The 23632-nt window shown below is 43.7% G+C and overlaps 1 protein-coding gene across 2 annotated transcripts; it reads left to right on the top strand.

The window, feature by feature from the left end:
- The first annotated feature begins 557 nt into the window (after positions 1-557).
- TRMT61A (tRNA methyltransferase 61A) lies at positions 558-23632 on the top strand. 2 transcript variants are annotated; one of them, XM_085887399.1, is made up of 4 exons: positions 558-1050; positions 6767-7033; positions 7414-7553; positions 20504-20554. In XM_085887399.1, exons 1-4 carry the CDS (start codon positions 723-725, stop codon positions 20537-20539), a joined length of 771 nt encoding a protein of 256 aa, XP_085743525.1. In that variant the 5' UTR covers positions 558-722; the 3' UTR covers positions 20540-20554. The 2 variants fall into 2 exon arrangements, with proteins under 2 accessions (XP_085743525.1, XP_085743524.1); XM_085887398.1 differs by lacking the exon at positions 20504-20554 and adding an exon at positions 23170-23632 and having other exon boundaries at positions 569-1050.

Below are 23632 nucleotides of genomic sequence, written 5' to 3'. Positions count from 1 at the left end.
AAACACCACACATGACAGAGAAACTAAAATAAATAAATAAACACCGCACATGACAGAGAAACTAAAATAAATAAATAAATAAATAAACACCGCACATGACAGAGAAACTAAAATAAATAAATAAACACCGCACATGACAGAGAAACTAAAATAAATAAATAAATAAACACCACACATGACAGAGAAACTAAAATAAATAAATAAACAACGCACATGACAGAGAAACTAAAATAAATAAATAAACACCGCACATGACAGAGAAACTAAAATAAATAAATAAACACCGCACATGACAGAGAAACTAAAATAAATAAATAAACACCGCACATGACAGAAACTGAAATAAATAAATAATAATAAAAAAAATTAATAAATAAATAAACAAACAAATAAATAAATAAATAAACTGCACATGACGGAGAAACTAAAATAAATAAATAAATAAACACCAAAAACAAGGAAACAGCCCCGGTGTTTTCCGTTATACCAAGCAGCTTGCTGTCGCTTGCCAAGCACGCTGTTCCTTATGAACCGTTTCCTTTGTGTTTAAGCATGTTGGCGAGTGCTTCACGAGCTGATTTTGTCATGGAACACACCCCGGTACAGCTGAACCCCCAGAAATCTTCCTCTTCCTCGTCGATCGTTTATCCCCTTCCCCTCCGAGCCGGAGTTCCGATCCTCCCTCCTCCCCAACGCCCTCTCCATCAGAGCACGGCAGCGCCATGAGTCTGGCCACGTGGTCTCCGTTCGTGCGTGAGGGTGACACGTTCATGGTGTACGCGGGGCCGGACTCTTTGGTAGCCGTGCGTGCGAAAGCGGGCCACTGTACTCAGACCAAGTACGGCGCCATTCGCCACTCGGACGTGCTGGGCCGCCCGTTCGGTTCCCGCTTCACGTGCACCAAAGGCGGCTACGTGTGGATCCTGCACCCGACGCCCGAGCTGTGGACGCGCACGCTCGTGCACCGCACGCAGATCCTGTACGCGCCCGACATCGCCATGGTCGTCACCATGCTGGACGTGCGTCCTGGCTCGGTGGTCTGCGAGGCTGGTACGTGTCCACCTTCGGCGTCGTGTGCGCGGCCCTGTCCTCGGTGTGAGTGGGAACGCGCGTTTAACTGTCAGCACGTAAACTGGAGCTCTGTGAGAGTGTCAGGGTGGTCTTCACTGGAGCCCTGGACACCACCCCCTCTCCTCCACTCCAGGAGGAACTCTGAACACATTACAAATTCCTGCTCTAAACTATAGGGGGCACGGCATTATCGGTACTGCCAAGCCCTCGGCCAATGACACAAGCCTGATGATGCATACCAAAGAAAATAGGTGTACCGGGTGGGGGGGGGTGATTCCCCAAATGATTGATCCAGCAGGCTGTGGATGTCCCTCAATCACTCTCCCAGTCCGAATTTTCAATCCCACAAGCTCGCCAAGATAACCCTGTCCTCAAGTCGTCATGGCCCACTCGTTTGTTGTGAATGGTTTATGATGAGTACACCGACGTACACCTTGAAACAATCGAGAGAGCACCCTTCTGAGTCTGGTCTGGTTATGGGAGCATGTGCCGGAGCAGCGCCGATCAACGTGCTGCAACCACGAGGCACGTGGTCGGCCCACTGGCCTCCTCCACTCACGAGACTCCCTCGTTGAGAGAATCTGGTGAGCAGGATCAGCATCAGGAAAACGAGCCACATGTCCATACAGCCGTAGCTGACGCTCACGGACTATGCAGGTAACAAATCTCATTTGAGTCTCTCTCAGCAACCGCTCGATGGACACAAAATCCAACCAGCGATAGCCAAGGATTCTCCGAAGAGACCTGGCACCAAAGGAATTTAGTGTCCCTGTCAGATCCCTGGTCACAGTACAAGTCTCACATCCATAGAAAAAGACTGGAAGCACCAAGGACCTGAAGACTCAGACTTTCATCCTCCCGCACAGGTACCGGCAGCGCCACACCCCATTATCCAGTGAAACCATGACTCCCCAGATCCGACCCAGATGTCTTTTGACCTCTGGCTCACAGTCAGCAGAGACATGAATATCTCTGCTAAGGTAATTGAATCTCTGCGTGACCTCAACATCCTCACCACAAACAGGTACAAACAAGACAGCAGTTTCCATGATGTCATTGAAAGCCTGAATCTTAGTTTTGACCTCTGAAACCCGTAATCCCAGCGGCTCCGACTCCTCCTTCAGCACCTCAAGGGCCCCCAAAACCATATCCAGAGACTCCACAAAGATGACTGCATCATCTGTGAAATCAAGGTCAGACATGTTGACATTCCCAAACCATGCACAGCAGCTTGATCTCTCGGACATCCTCCCTAAAATCCAGTCCATACAAGTGCTGAAATGTGTGGGGGCCAGCACACACCCCTGATGAACTCCAGTAACAACTCGAAATAAGTCAGAGATGGCACCACCACATCTCACAACACTCTCAGTATCAGAGTATCGTTCATATATTCGGTTGATCAGTGGTGGTGGCTCCCCACGAAGAACAAAACTGCCGAAACTCTCGCCTGCGTTCGGTGTGGACCTGAAGAGAAAGGATATGGTCAATTGTTGAACTCTGTCGTGTAAAGCCTGACTGCTCTGGGCGTTGGTGCTCAAGCAGATGGTGGTGAAGTCCATCAAGAATTATCCGAGCAAAGACTTTTCCCAGCACTGAGAGCAGCGTCACCTCTCGGTGGTTGTTGCAGTCTTGGCGATCACCCTTCCCTTTCCAGAGAGGGACAACAAGGTCTCTCTTACAGTCAGTTGGGATGATGCCTGTGTTCCAGGCAGATCGCAGAACTGCATGCAGCGACATGAGTGCAGCATTTCCACCAGCCTTGAGAAGTTCAGCATGGATGCCACAGATCCCTGGAGCTTTACCCCATTTCAACCGGTTTACCGCAGCTTCCACAAACGAAGGTGAATCACAGTTGATTGGAGGGTCAGCAACGGGGATAGGAACACCACTGACATTTAACTCCACAGCTGGTGGATCAACTTGGTACAGCCACTCAAAGTAACTGGCCCAGCGGGCCTTCACTTCAGACTCCTCTGTCAAGAGCCGACCACCCTCTACTCTAACTGCAGTAAACCGGGGGATGGGCTTGGAGGAACGTAATGTGTGAATTCCCCTGTAAGCAGGACGAGAATCACATGACCACCGTTGATGCTCCACCCCCTCACGGATTCCTCACACATGGGCCTCCTTGTCCATCCTTAGTGCACGTACAGTTTTACGCCTCCGCTTCCTGAACAGCTTAGCTCTGCCATTCAGCCTGGTCCTGCGACTCTGGTCGATGGGATCCAGTGTCCCTTGAGAGACAACATTCTTCTTCACCCTTCGGTGAGTTCCAAGACATCGACCAGTAACATCAAGGACAGTGGTCTTGAAGGCGCTCCACAACTCTTCAGGATTCCCCAAAGCACCCAGACCCCCCCAAATCTCTACCCAACCTGTTCGCAAACTCCTCAGCTACCCACTCATCCTTAAGCTTGCCAACATCTAGCGTAGGCTGGGATGGTACGTTTCTTCTGGATTTAAGCTGAAACTTCAGGGTTGCTACCACATGCCTGTGGTCGGTATTGAGGAACTGAGCACTCCAGTAGACCCTGCAGTTCTGGATCAACCTCCAGTAACCATCAATGAGCACATGGCCAATCTCTTTTGCCACACCACCAGCGTTGGAATACCAAGTTCAGCGATGATCTTGTGGGCACTGAAACCATGAACCAGCCACCCTAAGTGCATGACTTCTTGCAAAGTCAAGGAACTTAGTGCGATTCTGGTTCACAGTTCCAGACCCATGGTGACCAACATACATCTCCTAACCATCCCTTTCAGTTCCAGTCGATGCATTGAAATCCCCCAAGACGAGAAGTGTATCTGATCTGGGGCACTGATCAACTAAAAACTTGAGCGTGGTGTCGAATGTGTACTTCAGGGTGAGATCACTCACCTCAGTTGGAGCATAAACAGAGACCTGGGAAATGACAACCAAGGAGTGATGAATCCTTCGTCTGATAATACGCTTGTTGACCAGTGTTACCTCAATTATAATTGGAGTCAGCTTATTGGACACAGCTACAGCAACTCCTTGGGCATGGTAACCATCAGCGCGACCAGACCAATAGTAGGTGTGACCACCCGCCATGATCTCGCCGTAATCCGGTCTCCGAACCTCAGAGAGAGCTGCAATACTGATGTCCAAATGCTTGAGCTCAGATGATAACAGAGACAGGTGATCATCCTCTCTTAGGGATAGGACATTCCAGGCACCCACCCAAAGGGATCGACTCAGGTTAATCCAAGAAGACCGCCGTCTGGTGGATGACACCTCAGCACCACCCTAACACACACCACCGCAATATGACCTGGGAAGGTTACCCCATGGTTTTCCTTCTATCATCAAAGAGTTGGGGTCCCGAAGGCTTTGCCCCAATGCCGTCATCCGGTGAGCTGCCCCGTGGAGGGAAGCAGCACAGGAGGTACTCCCAGCCAGAAAGCAGCACAGGAGGAGTGGGTTTTCAGATTTCATTGCGTTTTTCTTGTGGTTTGCGGAATGAAGGGTTTTACGGTGGCCGGAGTGCAAATCCTGCCACCAACCTCCTAATAAAAAGGAACCCAACTGCAGGAGGACGTCCGCAGACACAGTCGGGCACTAGATATGGATGGCCGTTGGCTCACAAGGAGCTTCTTTGCCCCTTGACAGATTTTGTTTTTATTCCTGCTGGGTGTCCATATCCAAACACCATCCTCACCAGAAAACCTGGTGGGGGAGACAGTTTCATTGCCGACCATGGAACAGGTTAGTACACGTTTACGTGGTACCTGCACCGAGTCACAGATCTAATCTGGCCTGACGTGACAATATCATGTAAACTGGAGCCCTTTCGAGTCTCAGGGGTTTAATGAAGAAGTACTACAATTGTAATGAGTCTGGGAGATACCAAATACTTAAAATAATGGTGATGTCATAAATACAGCGGGCATCCAGGGGACCAGTATCCCCGTGTCACACCGGCTGCAGCCCCAGGATTTATAACCTGGTCGTCGACTAGATGAGATACGATATGAACACATCACGTGATTCTGCTCTATACTAGTTTTTACATCCAAGGTTTGGTGAGACTAATGGAAGTGCCAGATTGAATAAGCACATAATAATATTACTGCAACGTGTAGTGTGTATCGGATATGTGACATGGATATAGGACAGTCACAGCGAAGTGTTGATAAGGGACGGTTGGCTTGGCAATCGACAGCAAGCTGATTGGTAATCGAACACACTCTGCGAATCAAAATGCTAACAAACCTTAGTAATATGGTTATGCTTCAAATAAAGGTCACAATTGGGCCGTAAGGGTGTCAGTGGCAATATCACACTTGAAACCATGGCCGAGAGAAACAACACATGAGGCACCGATATCGGTTATGAACGATCCAAATTCGGTCCACATATTATCTGAGGATGGCTCTAAAAGTCAGACGGGCAATATGATTCATCATTCCTGCGTAAAGACTCGTGTAAGCAGCTTTGTTGGCTCAAGATTATTGCCTTTTACTTAGAGGCCTAGCAAGTCGAGACGACTGATCAGTTCATCTGAGGGAGGCGCGATAAGTATAGAATGCCTCACTCGTGTCGAGGTTCCTCGAAACGTATTCCAGTTTAATTGCGACAGTTTAAAAATGTAATTGTCTGTTGGACAGAATTGACCGAAACGTTTGTGGTTATAGTCATTTTTACGTCCGGGAGGTGTGTCCCATCAAAGCCATGATAAGCTATTATACACCTCAACACGAAGTTCGTGCAAGGTGCAAACCATCCTTGGGATGGGAGGGAAGGTAAATCGCTTCAACTTCCGTCATGTGACCCTTTGTCCTCCTGTCAAGTTTGGTTGAGAATGGATAAGTAACCACCGAATGTATCTCAGTCAAAAAAGCAGTCAGACAGACAGATACCATATTGCATATTTAAACTAGAAGGGCACTCGGTAGAGCGCATAACTCTGCCCTGTAAATGCCTGATCCACAAGAACATATCGGGCCCAATACATTTTTGAAATATCATGCTATATATAGTTTTTGAGCCCGATCTCTCCGGTGAAGAATCACTTTCAATATTCTAGTCGTCTGATCCGGATCCTGATCTTCACCAACATCTCATCAATTTGTCGTGGTCACACACCGAACCTTAACCATTGTATTTGCCATGCATTCCTAAATATTATCAAATCATCATGTCGAGCTTTGTTTTCCAGGAAGCTGCTTTGGTAGCAATACCTTCCTATGAGTGACTCTTGGACCTGCTGTGGGCCGGATAACGTGATGGTTCATCAGGGGATGGTTCTTGTCCTGCCATGGGGTGCATAACTCGACGTTCCGAGAATGTGTTGTAAATACGATGGTTATTGTTACCTTTTGAAAGATCACAAACAGTCCAGGGCACGTGATGGCACGAGTTTAGAGTGTAACGATGACGTCAGATTATGAATCGGAGTGATGTTGCTTACCATTGTGAAAAGTGGAGCACTCCCACCGGAGAACAACAACAAGGAAAAAATGCAGTCTTTTTAGTCCTGTTGCTGGACGATCCTCTCTGTCCCTCTTATCTTCCTTTTGCCAAATTGTTTTTGTCAATGCCTCCCCCCCCCCTCTTCCCCAAATATTAAGAGCTCTCTCATGTCCCCCCGACCCCCTCCTTCAATTTCCCTTCACTCTCCACATTGCTTAAACTTTCCTTTTCCTCTTTCTCTTCCTTCCCATCGTCAAGGCACTGGCAGTGGCTCCCTTTCGCACGCCTTTCTGCGTGCCGTGGCACCGAACGGACATCTCCACACAGTGGAATTCCACGCCAAACGTGCAGAACAGGCCCACGAGGAGTTCCAGCAGCACGGCTTCGGGAATGTGGTCACCGTGCGGTTCCAGGACGTTTGTCTAAATGGGTTTGGTGTTGAGGATTCTGCTGATGCAGTGTTCCTCGACATCCCATCACCATGGGACGCTGTTGCACATGCGAGGACAGCCATGAAACGTGCAGGTATCGATGCATTACCTTCAAGGATTTGTAAAGGGGGAAAAAACTTTCAACTCCACGATATGGACCAAACAGTTTGCCTTAAACTCTTCCAGTTTTATTATCATTATTTCGAACAAAAAGTACTCCAATTATAATGTTACTAAAGAACTACAATGCGTCCTTGTAACATGAATACCGACGTCCACAGGTAGTAACAGATTCCCTGCAAACATCTTTTAAATATTAAAAAGAGGAATAATTTTTTCCCTAAAAGTGCTGGAATAAACAGGCGGCGGCAAATTATAATTATTTGTTGCTTCCTACTCAACGCTTTAGTGTGTGTGTTTGTTATTGCGATGCTTCCTGACGTGCTTCCTGGTTGTCCTTGCGTGCGCTGGCAGGAGGCCGCTTGTGCTCTTTCTCACCATGCATCGAGCAGGTTCAACGAACGTGTCAGGTGCTTGAGTTGAATGGCTTTCACGAGACGACCACATTAGAGGTGCTTCTCCGTCCGTGCGATGTGCGCACCATCAGTCTTCAGGTTGGACTTTTCCTTTTCAGTTCAATGTCCTTCCTTCCATCAATCGGCGTTGCTGTTTTTGAACAACTCTACTGTAAACTTCCTCTTCGGCTGAACATTTATAAAATAGAAACTCATTCTATAAATATGGGTTGAACGTTGATCGAAGTATCCTAACGGCCGTGGGAAGCTCGGACAAACTGCTGTTTCGGGTGTTAACCCTTCGTCGAATCGATAGAGGGGAAGCTTGATATACGATCGGAGAGTGAGGCAGAGGCACCTGCGTCAGAGCTACGCCAGGCATCAGTGTGTATGTGGGGTAGAGATGAGTCATTTTGACCACTCACAAAAGGGAGGATCGGGGTTCAGGAGTCAGAAGTTTAAGACACTGGGACTGTAGAAAATGGGAATAACAAGGCAACCAACTAAAAGGAAAAGAAACAAATAACAACGAGAGAGAGAGAGAGAGAGAGAGAGAGAGAGAGAGAGAGAGAGAGAGAGAGAGAGAGAGAGAGAGAGAGAGAGAGAGAGAGAGAGAGAGAGAGAGAGAGAGAGAGAGAGAGAGAGAGAGAGAGAGAGAGAGAGAGAGAGAGAGAGAGAGAGAGAGAGAGAGAGAGAGAGAGAGAGAGAGAGAGAGAGAGAGAGAGAGAGAGAGAGAGAGAGAGAGAGATAACAGAGAGAGAGAGATAACAGAGGGAGAGACCGAGACCGAGGCCGAGGGAGGCTGAGACGGAGATTAACTAAAACAAAAGAGGAAAAATAATGAGAGGAAAAAAAAAAAAGTTGTGGAATTGAAGGAAAACCACTCGTTTTTTTTGGATGCACGTGGAGCGAAAAGCAGGTTGAAGCAATTGGTTCATGTCTGCCATTCTGTCTACAAACGTCAGTTTATGATCAGGGAACAACATAATTTCAATTGAATGTTTTATTCAGAACATGAACCGAAAAACGAACCTATAGTTTTGCAGTACATGGGCTCTGAATTAGTCCCGATCGTGCTTGTGATAGTTTTTTTTTTTTACTTTGTCTGCCTGTCTGGCAAGGAAACAAAATTGAAAATCATTCCAATCAGGAAACTTACTGTTTTTAAGGACGTCATAAAGGACACAAACAAGAGGTACGAACAACGAATGAAACGTGTTGAATAAGGTGGTGTAAAAGATGCTGCATCAATGGTGGTAAACTTATGGAATTTGTTTTCTTCAACTTTTGAAATCTTTTTTATTTCAGTTTAATTGTATATAGGACTTGAACACTGTGGAACACGAATCACCTTATTATCACTTTTTCAAAACCCTTCCATTTAGTAGTACCTGGACAAAATATTACAGCATTTTACATCATCACAACCAATCAAATTTGATGCTCGCAGACCCCGCTCATATCCTTGGTTCTCAAGACAACACAGGGTAATGTGTTCTATTAACTCTCTAGTTAATCCTGTTGGGGGCAAGGCTCCTAAATTTGAAAATCATGTTTTGTTCTTTTCACTTTCGACTGTCCGTGGTGCTGAAATGGAGAAATACGCTGCATCCTGCCATGTGACTGAAGTGATTGATGGTGTGTCAAGCGATTGGCTTTGAGAGGACTGTGCTGTTGGTTCATGGAGATGATTTTATCTTTCCTCTTTTTCTTTTTGCTGCTCTGTTCTCTTTCCTGTTTATGCCTCCACTGACGAAATCGCCAGAGGCATTGGGTTTTCAGGTTGACCGGCTGTCCGTCTGTGCGTCTGTCGTAGGTTTTTGTTACCACGATAACTTCACAACGGCTGAAAAGATCAAAGTCTAACTTGGTACAAGTATGTATCATGATGAAAAGATTAACTGATTAGATTATGGGGTGAAGAGGTCAAAGGTCAGAGGTCCCATTAGTTAAAACTTCTGTTACCGCGTTAACTTGTGAACTAGAAATGGGATTTTGACCAGACTTGGTATAAGTATCTACCGATGTAAAACACAGTGTGTATTTGTTTGTCCCCCTTCATAGGGACAATTTAAGTAGGTTTTTAAAGGCCAATCTTTTAACATGACTGTGTGTTCATGACGGTCTATTTTGAAAATAAATTGCTTTACTTTAAAAATGCTTTGATGCTTTACTTAACTAAGTCCATGAGTTCAGGACGTTTGTTCAACTCCGCATTTATGACTTTTATCCTGCCATGTTGTTAATCTGTTGATGGAGGTAACATAGAAATGACGAATATGTCAAATCGTTCGTGTTACTCATCCGGCACTATGTGTCAAGGCCAACAATCTAAAGTGACCGGTCTCAAACGCTACCATGGGCACCCAGACACATCACCAATACGAACTGAGCTGTTGAATGCGGCGCAAAACATCCAAACCGAGTATTGTGATCAGTCCTGTCCCCTGTACCCGTCGTAGACGGGTATCTGCTAGTTTTCCATAAAAGAGTAATTACTTCTCTTCTATTAGAATCATAGACAGTGACTTGCAACCATGCCTCGAGAGTGGTGTGAAAATGCGTTTTTAAAAATGACAATAACTACAAGGCACAGGGAGGTGAAATCCACTGCACATGAAGGACAAGACGCGCAGAGTGAAACGAGTGTTTATTTATCTCCGTAGGATGTAGAATCGATAAAGAAGATAGAAGCACACCTGATGCTAGGCTGAGGCTTCAGACGTTGGCATGTTCGTGAGGCTGTATAGTCGAAACAAAATGTCCGAGAAGATAAAGAAAATAGGGTAACATTTGTACATATCGTGTTTCAAAATAATGCTTCTTGATACGAAACATCATAACTTCCAGTCTCTGAATATTTTGAATTAAATAATTCCAACTCGTCATTTTTGACGGGATTTTATACTTTGATATTATGATGTAAAGCTGAACTTATTAGATTTTGGCATCAATAGGTCATGTCAGGTAAAAATGTGATACTTGAGAACAGCTGAAAGGATTTAAATCAAACTCTGTTAAAATATGTATAATATGGGTGGAGGTATATCAGTCGACATCTTAACGTTTAAGAGTGCCATTCTAGTGTTTTGTTTCTTTTCATTAACCTCCGCCATCGAAGATCGGAGGTTACTGTTTTCACCCCTTTATGTTTGTTACTTACGAAATCTAAAGATTTCGTAAGTATATTGATGACTTTCGTTTCTGTTTGTTATCTTGCCAAAATGAAGTTTTTGCAAGACATGTTAGTCATCTTGTATGTTTTTTTTTTATTTTATTTTATTTTATTTTATTTTTTGTTTGTTTGTCTGTAATCACATAAAAAAATTCTGCAGAGCACAGTTATTGGAAATTTTTGTAACTCCGCATATCAGAGGCCTATAGAGGTCCCTTTCAGTGCACAAAATTTTGAAGGTCAAGGTCAAAGGTCAAGGTCACTTTGTCGCAAATCAGGGGAGTCGACGAAACCCTTATTTTTTGAGTAATTTTGATCGGATCGTCTTCAAACTTCATGGGAATATAGTTCATGGTCTGGCGCTCAGCTGATTAATTTTTGGCGGCGATTGGCCTTGACCTTCATATGTTTTTTTTATTTTTATTTTTATTTTTTGTCTGTAATCACGTAAAAATCACTCTGCAGAGCACAGTTATCATTGGAAATTTTTGTAACTTCGCATATCAGAGGCCTATCGAGGTCCCTTTCAGTGCACAAAATTTTGAAGGTCAAGGTCACTGTCGCAAATCAGGGGAGTCGACGAAACCCTTATTTTTTGAGTAATTTTGATCGGATCGTCTTCAAACTTCATGGGAATATAGTTCATGGTCTGGCGCTCAGCTGATTAATTTTTGGTGGCGATTGGCCTTGACCTTCATGGTTAGCGCCTGAGGTCAAACATATTTGACCCCAAGGTCAAATTTTTAAGTTTTAGGAACCATATCGTGTAGTACCTCAAATTGAACACCTCGATGAGTGCTTTCTAGATATGTCAAGCTTGAGACATTATGACGTCATTTGGTGACGTTATGAGGCAAACGCATATTTTTCATGGTTACTCTGTAGAACGATTCTCATCGGAATCTCTCGTAGGCAGATATTCCTCAAGGAGTCGCTTCCTGGTGGATTGCAGCTCTGTTCACCTCAGTGTGACCTTAAAGAAGTCACACGTGTCACCTTTTGGCAAGATACGGGTCACCCTGCGGGTGACATTGGTTTATTTTTTTGTTTGTTTGTTTGCTTGTAGGCACGATAACTTGAGAACGGAAGAAGCTACCAATGTCAAATTACACCACGTGATTCAGGAGGGTGATTGCTAGTGCTGATTAGATTTTGGTCAAAATCGGTCAAAGGTCAAGGTCACAGTGAGGTCAAATATTCAATTTTTGATGGTTTGGTACAGATAACTCGAGAACTGAAGAAGCTACCAATGTCAAATTACACCACGTGATTCAGGAGGGTGATGGCTAGTGCTGATTAGATTTTGGTCAAAATCGGTCAAAAGGTCAAGGTCACAGTGAGGTCAAACATCCAAAAAATGATAACTCGAACGGAAGAAGCTACCAATGCCAAATTACACCACGTGATTCAGGAGGGTGATGGCTAGTGCTGATTAGATTTTGGTCAAAATCGGTCAAAAGGTCAAGGTCACAGTGAGGTCAAACATCCAAAAAATGATAACTCGAACGGAAGAAGCTACCAATGCCAAATTACACCACGTGATTCAGGAGGGTGGTGGCTAGCGCTGATTAGATTTTGGTCAAAATCGGTCAAAGGTCAAGGTCACAGTGAGGTCAAACATCCAAAACATTCGATTTTTTGATGGTTTGGTACAGAATCATCGTAAAAACTTCTGGTTTGCGTCGTTACCTTCTTTCGAGACAGCTTTTATTAGACAAGGTCAGAGGTCAAGTTGACGATTTTGTAAGTACCAGTCTATGACTGCTTGTTACTTACGAAATCTAAAGATTTCGTAAGTATATTGATGACTTCCGTTTCTGTTTGTTTGTTTGTTACTTACGAAATCTAAAGATTTCGTAAGTATATTGATGACTTCCGTTTCTGTTTGTATGTTTGTTTGTTTGTTTGTAGGCACGATAACTCGAGAACGAAAGAAGCTATCAATGTCAAATTACACCACGTGATTCAGGAGGGTGATGGCTTGCGCTGATTAGATTTTGGTCGAAATCGGTAAAAGGTCAAGGTCACAGTGAGGTCAAATATTCGATTTTTGATGGTTTGGTACAGATAACTCGAACAGAAGAAGCTACCAATGTCAAATTACACCACGTGATTCAGGAGGGTAATGGCTAGTGCTGATTAGATTTTGGTCAAAATCGGTCAAAGGTCAAGGTCACAGTGAGGTCAAACATCCAAAAAATGATAACTCGAGAACGGAAGAAGCTACCAATGTCAAATTACACCACGTGATTCAGGAGGGTGGTGGCTAGCGCTGATTAGATTTTGGTCAAAATCGGTCAAAGGTCAAGGTCACAGTGAGGTCAAACATCCAAAACATTCGATTTTTGATGGTTTGGTACAGAAACAACGTAGAAACTTCTGGTTTGCGTCGCTACCTTCTCGAGAGACAGCTTTTATTAGACAAGGTCAGAGGTCAAGTTGATTTCGTAAGTACCAGTCTATGACTGCTTGTTTGTTTGTTTGTTTGTAGGCGCGATAACTCGAGAACGGAAGAAGCTACCAATGTCAAATTACACCACGTGATTCAGGAGGGTGATGGCTTGTGCTGATTAGATTTTAGTCAAAATCGGTCAAAGGTCAAGGTCACAGTGAGGTCAAATATTCGATTTTTGATGGTTTGGTACAGATAACTCGAGAACGGAAGAAGCTACCAATGTCAAATTACACCACGTGATTCAGGAGGGTGGTGGCTAGCGCTGATTAGATTTTGGTCAAAATCGGTCAACGGTCAAGGTCACAGTGAGGTCAAACATTCGATTTTTGATGGTTTGGAACAGAATCATCGTAGAAACTTCTGGTTTGCGTCGCTACCTTCTCTCAAGACAGCTTTTATTAGACAAGGTCAGAGGTCAAGTTGACGATTTCGTAAGTACCAGTCTATGACTGCTTGTTTGTTTGTTTGTTTGTGAACAGTATTACGGAAAAACTCCTCGACAGATTTCGACGAAACTTGGGGGGGTTAGTTATGGTCCAAGGATCATGCCATTAGATTTTGGACTTGGTCCCCCCCCCCAAAAAAAAAATTGTTGGAGAAAGATTTTTTTTTTTTGCATTTCTACATGTTTTAAGTGATTTCCAACCCCCCCAAAAAAAATTGTTGGAGAAAAAAAAATTTGCAACTTTTTTAAACAAAATTTCGATTATTTTTTTTTTTGCATTTCTACATATTTTAAGTGATTTCCCAACCCCCCCCCCCCAAAAAAAAATGTTGGAGAAAAGAACTATAACTGTCAGCACTGTTGACATCATATTTAATGAATAAGATATAAGGTTCACTTGAGTGACCCAGCAGTATTGGTGACGGAGGTTTTGCACACTCTCCCGAGTGCTCCCCTTCTAGTTCTTTCTGTTTTTTTGGTTGTTTTATTTCCGTACTTTTTTATGGTTGTTTTTCTCCCTCCCCCCCCCCTTTTATTTTTATTTTTGCTTCTTTTTCTTCCCTTGTTATTCCATTTCTTTTTCCAGTCCCAGTCTCTTTGACTACTAATTACTGAAAGCTGAAACCTGATCTTACCTCTTGTGAAGAACCCTGATGTACCATTGACTCACTCCACCCGATTTCAACCTTGCCTCCTATTCCATCTCCTTCTTTTGCTCCGACGAAGGATTAACGTCCAAAATGTCAGCTTCTCCTTTCCTCCTCCAGCTATTAGTATACTTCAATCGATCTATATACTAAAAGGCTAAGGGACCAGCTTTTTCCGCGCTTCTCCGACTGACAAGGGTGTGCACACTTTTCTTTGACTTCAAACCCACCCTTACGTGTTCGTCGTTTGCAGTCGGTATTATCACTTTTGTAAACCTTTGTTTATGGGGTGTTTTCCAGCAAAAAAACACGCATTCCGTCCCTTACAGACAGACATTTTGCTTTCATGCAGACGACATTTTATGACATACATTTCATGTACTGTATTGTATATCATATAATGTCGTGTAATAATGTAATACTTTGTCTTCACGCTCAATGGTGTTTGACCTTGTGGCTCAGCAGTAAACTCGCACGCCTGTGAAAATGCAGGTCTCGAGTTCGAATCTTGCCGGCATCAATTTTTTTTATTTCTTTCAAATATCCGTTTTGTTCAACACGACGAGCAGGCGAGCTTGACATAGTTGAAGAAATCTGGGCAGTCTTAGTTGTTACAATACCTCCACTTCACTTTACCTTCAGTTGTGTCAAGATATCGTACCCACCCGTGATTTCACGGGTTTCCGCTGGTGTTCTCCACTATAAAAGTGAATTTGTATAATTTATATATACCGTACTTCAAAAACTAAAAAAAAACTACTGAACCAAAATTCAACCAAATTTTACATGTCGCCTAAGGGTACCAGAAATATGATTTCTGTCTGGGTAGCATATCTGGGGGAGGGGTTTAGGGTAGAGGGAACCCCCATTTCTGTCTATGTAAATGTGTATCATATAGTGCTGCCCCGGTGGTAGCTGGTATTGTATATCATCTTCCTATGTGAAGAAGGTTTAAACAACTTGATAATGTGCATTACGGTCATGTTGAAATGTGAGTGAGAAAAATATGAAGTTTTCAAAATGTTTCATTTCACTCGTCTTAAGCGGAGGTTCAAACCAAAGCATCCAACACTGAACTTCGCAGCGAAGAGGAAGTGCGTTTTTGCTCGCACCATATATAAGCAGCAAGAATGGTTGACGAAGGTGATGTTCGTTGACTTCCAAGCAGATGGAAGATGAACTCGGGCAAATTATAGAGTGAATAAAGTGGACTGTTTGTGAAGTACAAGTGGAGCAGACTGACGCTAGCCTTCATGAAGATTAGTTTTCCATTCCATTTATTCCATAATAATGCTCCACTTTCTCAATGCCTTTATTGGCATTTGAATTTCTAAATCTGCTGTCCATGCTGGAAAAATCTCAAAAGCTCAAAATTATTTTTTTCCATTACATCTTTGTTCATGATTATTTGTTGAAGCACAATATCTTGAAAATCTCTGGGCCTTGAGACAAGGGACGAGAGATCAAGTTAGCCCGTTTGTGTTTTTTTTTTTGGGGGGGGGGGTGGTTTGAGTACTTATAATTATATCATGTTCGTGATTGCAGAATCAAATCTTACATTCTCTATTGATCTGTTAAGATTCTTGTAATTTATATGAGAGAAAGGACGTCATTAACCTGCAGTGTACTTGTCTTGACTAAAGACTCATTTGCTTATCAATTTGTTTCCAAAATGTCGATCATATTGTAAAGATATAATGTGGCGCCGTGTGTAGCAATTTCTCATATTCAAGGGCAAGTCCAAGAATTCGTGCACGTTACGTATGGGACGTTCAGAAAGTTTAACCCTCGGAAAAGCAATTAAGATAGTCATTGATTTCAGTGATTTTTATTCCAATGTTGAGAATCTGCAAGGAGAATACCCACAATAATTTATGTCTTTAATCCTTGGGATGATTCTGTAAGTAAAGAAAACATGGTGCATTAGATATAGGACCACAAGAAACATGATTTGTTTTTTCAAAGAAATATGTTCAAGTTCAAAGTTCTCTGAAAATATTTTATCGTTAACCAGAATTTTCAGTTTGGAGAAAGTTGAAACACTTGTGTAACTAATCACAAATTCTCTTACAGAAAAAAAAATATACAGTAGTCAAGAGAGATTTATTAGTGTTAATGAAGGACTCGTTACGTATGGGACAACATTCTCCATCGGCTTTACATGTGATATATATGTACATTGTTGGTGTAAATTGCCTTTCATAACACAATCAACAGGATTGAGCATATTTTGACACAAAGATCCAACATTTAATGGTTCGAAACTCAGCAATTCATGTCGTAGGATATGAAACAAAGTGATTATCCGATTATGAAGTATTATAAATGGAAAATGATTTTAAATTATAATCATATTAACCGTGGTTTGCAAGTACTTCTGAAGAAAATGAAATGCACAACTTTATTGCGGACATATACAAATTGATTAAACCCGGACAGGACACGTCGGACAGATATGTTTTAGTGTGTGTACAAGGAATTAAAATAAACAAAAGAATTTGCATCGAGTAATTTGTTGGTAATTAATTCTTTTTTAATGTTCATAGATTTTTGTTTTGATTTGTCTCAGGATATCAGGGCTTTTGTACATTCAATAGAAGTAATTATACGTGGATGTAAACATTTATCAACGAGACTGAAAATATCAAATCTGGCAAAGTAGTTATAATATGGATTACTTCCACTTACACAAGGGAATAGAAGAAGGTATGAATTTTGTGTAAAAGGGAAATACATATTCCAGTATGTTTCAAAGAAAAACCAGAAACTTAGAGGTGCTTGAAATAATGAAAAACAAAAACTCGTATCTTCTTCAAAAGAAGGTTACATCCCTCCTCACAAATAGAATGATCCAATATTGTTTAGTCTGCCTTAAACTGAGCCATGTGTGGAGGACAGGTCTCATGAGAATGCATGAATGTCCAAAATGTTTGACCTGAGCCTCGTCCTGGTGGTGGAGTTGCCCTCTTCATCAAAGACTCCATTCCTCACACACCATGCACTGCCCTCTCTCCTCCACACCCCCAGGAATACCTCCGGCTACGGCTTCCCCTCCACTCCCACCTCATGTTTACATGTGTTGTACCATCCACCAAACGGTGATGACTCCATCTACATCTCGCTCGCCGAAAACATGGACCAACTTCTATCCTCTCATCCCAACTCTCTCTTCCTCATATCTGGTGATTTCAGTTGTCATCATGCCAGTTGGCTGGGTGTGGATACCTCTCTCACCTGTCATGGCACTTCAGCAAAGGACTTCTATGACTCATTGGGACTGACTCAATCTGCCAACTTCCTGACCCTGATCTCAACCAACGATACTCCATCTCCTCTGGATCTGATTTTGACAAATTTCCCTGAAAATGTCTGCTCTTCTACCTCTGTTCCAATCAGTTCATCTGACCATATGCTTGGAAAAGTGGACATCTCTCTGGCTGTTATCAGAGAACCACCTTAGCGTCGTTGAGTCTGGCATTTCACTCAGGCCGACTGACAGGGTCTCCAAACAACCATCAAACTTCTCGACTGGTCTCCCACTCTACTTCTTCTGACATCATCTTGTCCTGTGAATTCTTTCAAAGAAACTTGCTCTCTCTCATGCACAAATTTATCCCCTCTCGTCTTCAGTTGTCCTACCCTTCCTCTCGCCCATGGTTCACTGAAGCTTGTGGTGAGGCAGTTGTCCTGAAACAACTTGCCTTCGCCTCATGGAAGGCAAATCCAACTGAAGGCAATCTCAGTTCCTTCCACAAAGCTCGGAACAAGTGTGTGTCTACCCTCAGGAGAGCCAGAAAACAACATTTTTCTCATCTCAAGTCTGAACTCTCAAACCTGTCCCTCTTCCAGATCCTGGTGGTGTCCAGTTATCCCACCCCCCGAAGGGAGGGAGCGGGATATTGTAATCATCCGGTTTGTTTGTCTGTTTATTTGTTTGTCTGTCTGTCTGTTAACAACTTTATGGCAAAACGGCTTTAGCAAACACTATCAAATTTAATCCACAGGTGGGCAATGAACCTTGGACGAACCCATTAACTGCTGGGTCCAATTGGATCAAAGGTCAAGTTCAAGGTCACGAAAAGATCAAAATCGTTTTTCGCTCATAACTTCATCAAAAATGATCTGATTTACTTCAAACTAAGCTTATAGTGAACCTTATTCTATTTGTCACTTATAATCCTACCAATTCCGAGAGTGAAAAATGCATATTTGTGAGATCGGTAGGGTCCGAAGTTTTGGGGGTCATGGTCATCGGTCAAAATTACAAATTTTCCATTAACACTAAAACATGGTTACGAAAATACAACTTTACGGAAAAACGGCTAGCTCAAACACTGTCAAATTGTATCCACAGGTGGGTAATGAACCTCGGACGACCCCATGAGCTTTTGGGTCCAATTAGGTCAAAGGTCAAGGTCAGGTCATGAAAAGGTGAAAATAGTTTTTTGCTCATAACTTCGTCAATAAATGGGTGGGATTTGTTGTGCCTGGCACCACTTGTTAAGACTGTTTCTGGTGTATGCTCCCCCTCCATCCCCTCCCTTACCTCAAATGGCTGCACTGCTGACACTGCACGTGAAAAGGCTGAATGTCTAAACTCAGTGTTTGCTTCTAGATCTTGTGTCCCAAACTCATCGCTTTCTGTACCCACCTTACCCAGCCACACCCAGCTGTCCCTGGACTCTGTGTCCTTTTCTCCTGACAAGGTGGAGAGCTTGCTGTCAAACCTCGATTCAGATTCTGCAACTGGTCCAGACGGCATCAGCCCACGTGTCCTAAACACCTGCTCTGCTGCTCTCGTCTCTCTCTCTCTCTCTCTCTCTCTCTCTCTCTCTCTCTCTCTCTCTCTCTCTCTCTCTCTCTCTCTCTCTCTCTCTCTCTCTCTCTCTCTCTCTCTCTCTCTCTCTCTCTCTCTCTCTCTCTCTCTCTCTCTCTCTCTCTCTCTCTCTCTCTCTCTCTCTCTCTCTCTCTCTCTCTCTCTCTCTCTCTCTCTCTCTCTCTCTCTCTCTCTCTCTCTCTCTCTCTCTCTCTCTCTCTCTCTCTCTCTCTCTCTCTCTCTCTCTCTCTCTCTCTCTCTCTCTCTCTCTCATTTGCTTCAGGTCATCTGACATCTAATTGGAAATCAGAAAAAATTACCACCCTGCATATAAAGGTTCAAAAACAGCTCCCTGCATCTGCAGACAAATCAGCCTTTTCCCAATCATCAGCAAGGTTACGGAAACCATCATCGCTTCAGATATTAAATCCTTTCTCTTCTCCAATGGCTTGATTTCCAATCATCAATTTGGTTTTAGACCAGGTCACTCTACCCTGGATATGCTGCTTCTGCTCTCCCAACAATGGATGGAAGTCCTCAATGCCGGACATGAAATCAGAGCCGTATCCCTGGACATATCACGTGCTTATGACACGGTTTGGCACCCTGCCCTGCTCACCAAACTCTCTTCCTATGGTATCCAAGGCCATCTCCACTCATGACTCGCAGACTTCCTCTCCTGTTGCAGTCATTGTGTGGCCCTAAATGGAGTTCTGTCATCCCCTCTTCCTGTCCAGGTTGGAGTTCCTCAAGGCAGCATTCTGGGCCCTGTTATTTTTCTGGTTTTCATAAACGATCTCTCTGACTCTCTGGAAAATCCTCTTTATCTCTTTGCAGATGACTCCACCCTCTGCCGTACCATGTCATCCCTCAGACCGGCAAGCAGCAGCCTCTTCACTCACTGCAGATCTGGGTAAAATAACAAACTTGTCCAACACGTGGAACATGTCTTTTAATCCTGACAAATCTCACACTCTCACTATGTCTCTCTGAAAGGACTGTCTGAACCCCCCCCCCTCCAATCTACTTTCTCACCAATCCTCTTGAAGAAGTTCTTTCATTCAAGCTTCTGGGTCTCACTATCTGCCACGATCTTTCCTGGGAAGGTCACATTTCAAACCTGGCCTCCAAAGCTAGTCGCCGACTGGGAATCCTCCATCGTGCAAAGTCCTTCCTTGGCACACCTGAGCTCCTGATCACAAACAAAGCTTTCATCCGCAGTCTGATGGAGTACTGCTCTCCCCTGTGGGCTGGTGCTCCCTCCTCTCACCTTTCTCAGCTTCACGCTGTGGAAACCAAGGTATTTAGGATCATTAGTATCTCCCATGATGAGGCTGAGTCTTTGGGTCTCTCACTCACTCACCGCAGGCAGGTCGGTGGTCTTTCTGTCTCCTTGCGTCTCCACTCCAGTCTCGCCCCCTTTAATCTGTCTGAGAGATGTCCTCCTCCCCTCCCCCCCTTTAATCTGTCTGAGAGATGTCCTCCTCCCCTCCCCCCCCATGTTTCCACAGGGTGCTCAAGATCCACCAGCAACCCCCTTCTGGTAAAACTATCAAAATCATAAATCACTGCTCACCTCTACTCTTTCATTCCTCTTTTTCACACCTTTGGAATAAACTCCCACACTCTCATCAATCCCACTCTTCCCTCCAGGTCTTCAAAACATCTGTTCACCACCATCTCTCATCTTCCCCCATCCAAAACCACAATATTTTCTAACCCCACTAATCCACGCTAAACCCACCTCCTTCAAATTCCTTGCTTTCTTTCCTGAAAGTCCTTGTCATGTAAGGACCTGAAAGTCCCTGTAATGTCCATCTTGTTTACCCCATGTGCCCCACCCCATCCCTTTCCCTTCCACAGATCTCCTAATGTCTCTGTTCCCCACTGTTTTTCCTTTCCTCTCCCACCCCTCTTGACTTCTGCTCCCCTTGTTGTACGTTCTGTGTGTTAGCTCTCATACGCGCCTAGACATTTTATCCATTGAAATAAAAATGACAACGGGCCAAAGTACTGGTCACATTTTGGTGATGTTGAAGTGGTCTTTCCCATAGACTTTGCACGCAGTGTCCCAAACGTAACGGTATTGTCCCATTTGTAACATTTTATCATTACTTGTAAACTAATTATCTACTTATATTTTAAGCTCGAAATACAGGAAATATGACCAATGTATGATGGATTAGAACTTCTGAAAATTGCATTTAAATTTTTTTGGAGGTTTTTTTTTTATTTTTTTTTATTTTTTTTTTTTGTATACCTTGGTCGAGGCTCGTATGAGAGCGAACACACAACTCACAGCAAGGAGGCATGAGACAAGAGGGGCGAGAGTGGAAGGGACAAAACATTGGGGAACAGACACAGGTGAACTGTGGAAGGGAGAGGGATGGGGATGGGACGGGGAACATGGCGAGGAGAAGATGGACATTACAGGGACTTTCAGGAAGGAAAGCAGGAGAATTGAAGGAAGTGGGCTTGGGTGGATTATCGGGGGTAGAAAAGATAGAGGATTTGGATGGGGGAAGATAAGAGGTGGTGGTGAACAGCTGTTTTGAAAGCCTGGAGGGAAGAATGGGAAAGAATAGAGTGAGGAAGTTTATTCCAAAGGCGGGAAAAAAGAGGAATGAACGAGTGAAGATGAGCAGTGATTCGTGATTTTGGTAGTTTTACCAGAAGCGGGTTGTTGGCGGACCTTGAGCGCCCTGTGGAAATGTGGTTGGGACAAATCGCAGAGAGAGCAGGGGGGCAAGGCTGGAGAGGAGTCGGTAGAAGACAGAAAGACCACCGACTAACCTGCGGTGATTGAGTGAGAGGCCCAAAGACTCAGCTTCATTGCGGGAGATGCCAATGATCTTAAATGCCCTGGTTTCGACAGCGTGAAGTCGAGAAAGGTGGGAGGCAGGAGCACCAGCCCAGAGGGGAGAGCAGTACTCCATCAGGCTACGGACAAAAGCTTTGTAAGTGGTCAGGAGCTCAAGAGGGCCGAGGAAGGACTTTGCACGACGGAGGATTCCCAGTCGGCGACTGGCTTTTGAGGCGAGGTTGGAAATGTGACTTTCCCAGGAAAGGTCATGGCAGATAGTGAGACCCAGAAGCTTGAAAGAAAAGACTTCTTCCAGAGGATTGTTGAGAAAGTGGATGGGGGGGTTTTGTAAACGGTCCTTTCGAAGAGACATAGTGAGAGTGTGAGATTTGACTGGATTGAAAGACATGTTCCACGTGTTGGACCAGTTTGTGATTTTATCCAGAGATTTTATCCAGGAGGTCTTGGTGTTATCCTAAAAAAAAATCCATGCAAAATTGTTATGTATGGGACATCGCTTATTAAAAACAGGAAGAACTTAATGAAGTGAAAATTTATTTTTCTGTGTATGTATTAAAAGGACATGGTGGAGTATTCATGTCGATGTAAAAAAAAATGTTGTAAAGTTTGGTTTCATTTACCACATCACTATTTCAAATTGTCCCATACGTAACACCTTATTTGCATATAGGTGAATTGGTTTCGTGATTTCACACCTTAAACCTGTGACTTTACCATTTTCTTTCAAAGATTAATAAAATTTCACATTCAGACGTGAAAATCTCTTTGAAATTACAGCTGTGGCATGAATATGAAATTCTGCCATCTGAGGGGACCTTCTCTTGGACTTGCCCTCAAGCCATCATCTGTTGTCGACCTCATCAGCAATGCTTACCAAAGCTGAACAATCGGTTAATCTGAGCTGTCAACCGTCTGCTCGATCCTTTTGCGTCTCCCTTGTGTGTGTACCCTGTCAATCACTTGCGTGTGTCTGCCCATTGAGGGAGGTTTTCGGTGGAAGAGGGAGAGGTTGGTTTCATGGCATGGCATTGGAAATGGGGAAAAGTCTGATCAGTGTACGTTGGTGTTTATTTTATTGTCCCTTCATCTTTGTGTTCAATCCCTGGAAAAAGAAACAAGTGAATAATATGAACATTGTGCAAAGTGGTGCTTATGCTCTTGTAGCAGCGTGTGTGCTGTCCGTTAGTTGGGATGTTCAGCTGGGGATTCGTCTACCTGTATCGATGGATGGTGAATGCTAAGGGTTAGGAAAGGTGAGATTAAAAATAAAAAAAATTGTAAGACAGGCATACGTACATCTTTCGTGGCTGACATTTACTCATAATACTGTAATCCATCTGTTTGTGTGTTTAGATTCCTGACATTGGTTGCACCACAAAAAGAGAATGCGTCACAGACAGAGGTTGCACTTCTACGGGTGTGGTTGACAAGGAGAAGGGTTTGTTCCTCTTCAATACGGGATGCATACCCCGAGAGGTTCCTGGACACACTGGTTATCTGACATTTGCTTCGCTGCCTCCTGCACGAGGCTTTTAACGCCGACAATCAGGTGTTTGGACACTTTCTGATGCGGTTATGTCCAACAGAATATATGATGAAGCCAAAGATACCAAGAAACCGTTCGTAGCGGCTCCAATCATTTTCCTCGTGGTAATCTGGTTCTGGATCACATGAGTATGTCAGTAATTACTTTAGTTTAATATGTTGTAATTATTATGCGCGAAGATGTTGAAAGAGTGTGTATATGAGAATTGTTTTGTCTCTGTCTCTCTCTCTCTCCCATTGTTCGAATAAACTTACCTTCAAACTCTCCAGA

This window comes from Eptatretus burgeri, chromosome 7, assembly GCF_056783735.1.
Source record: "Eptatretus burgeri isolate ZD-2024b chromosome 7, Ebu_testis_v1, whole genome shotgun sequence".
Taxonomy (NCBI): domain Eukaryota; kingdom Metazoa; phylum Chordata; class Myxini; order Myxiniformes; family Myxinidae; genus Eptatretus; species Eptatretus burgeri.
Note: the sequence above shows the minus strand (reverse complement) of the source record. Positions and strands in the feature narration are given on the sequence as shown.

Excerpts from the sequence above, each read along its gene's own strand:
- TRMT61A (XM_085887398.1), top strand. The coding sequence starts at position 723 with ATGAGTCTGGCCACGTGGTCTCCGTTCGTGCGTGAGGGTGACACGTTC. Across the intron at positions 1,051-6,766 it reads CTCGGTGGTCTGCGAGGCTG|GCACTGGCAGTGGCTCCCTT; the intron begins GTACGTGTCCAC and ends CCCATCGTCAAG. Across the intron at positions 7,554-23,169 it reads TGCGCACCATCAGTCTTCAG|ATTCCTGACATTGGTTGCAC; the intron begins GTTGGACTTTTC and ends TTGTGTGTTTAG.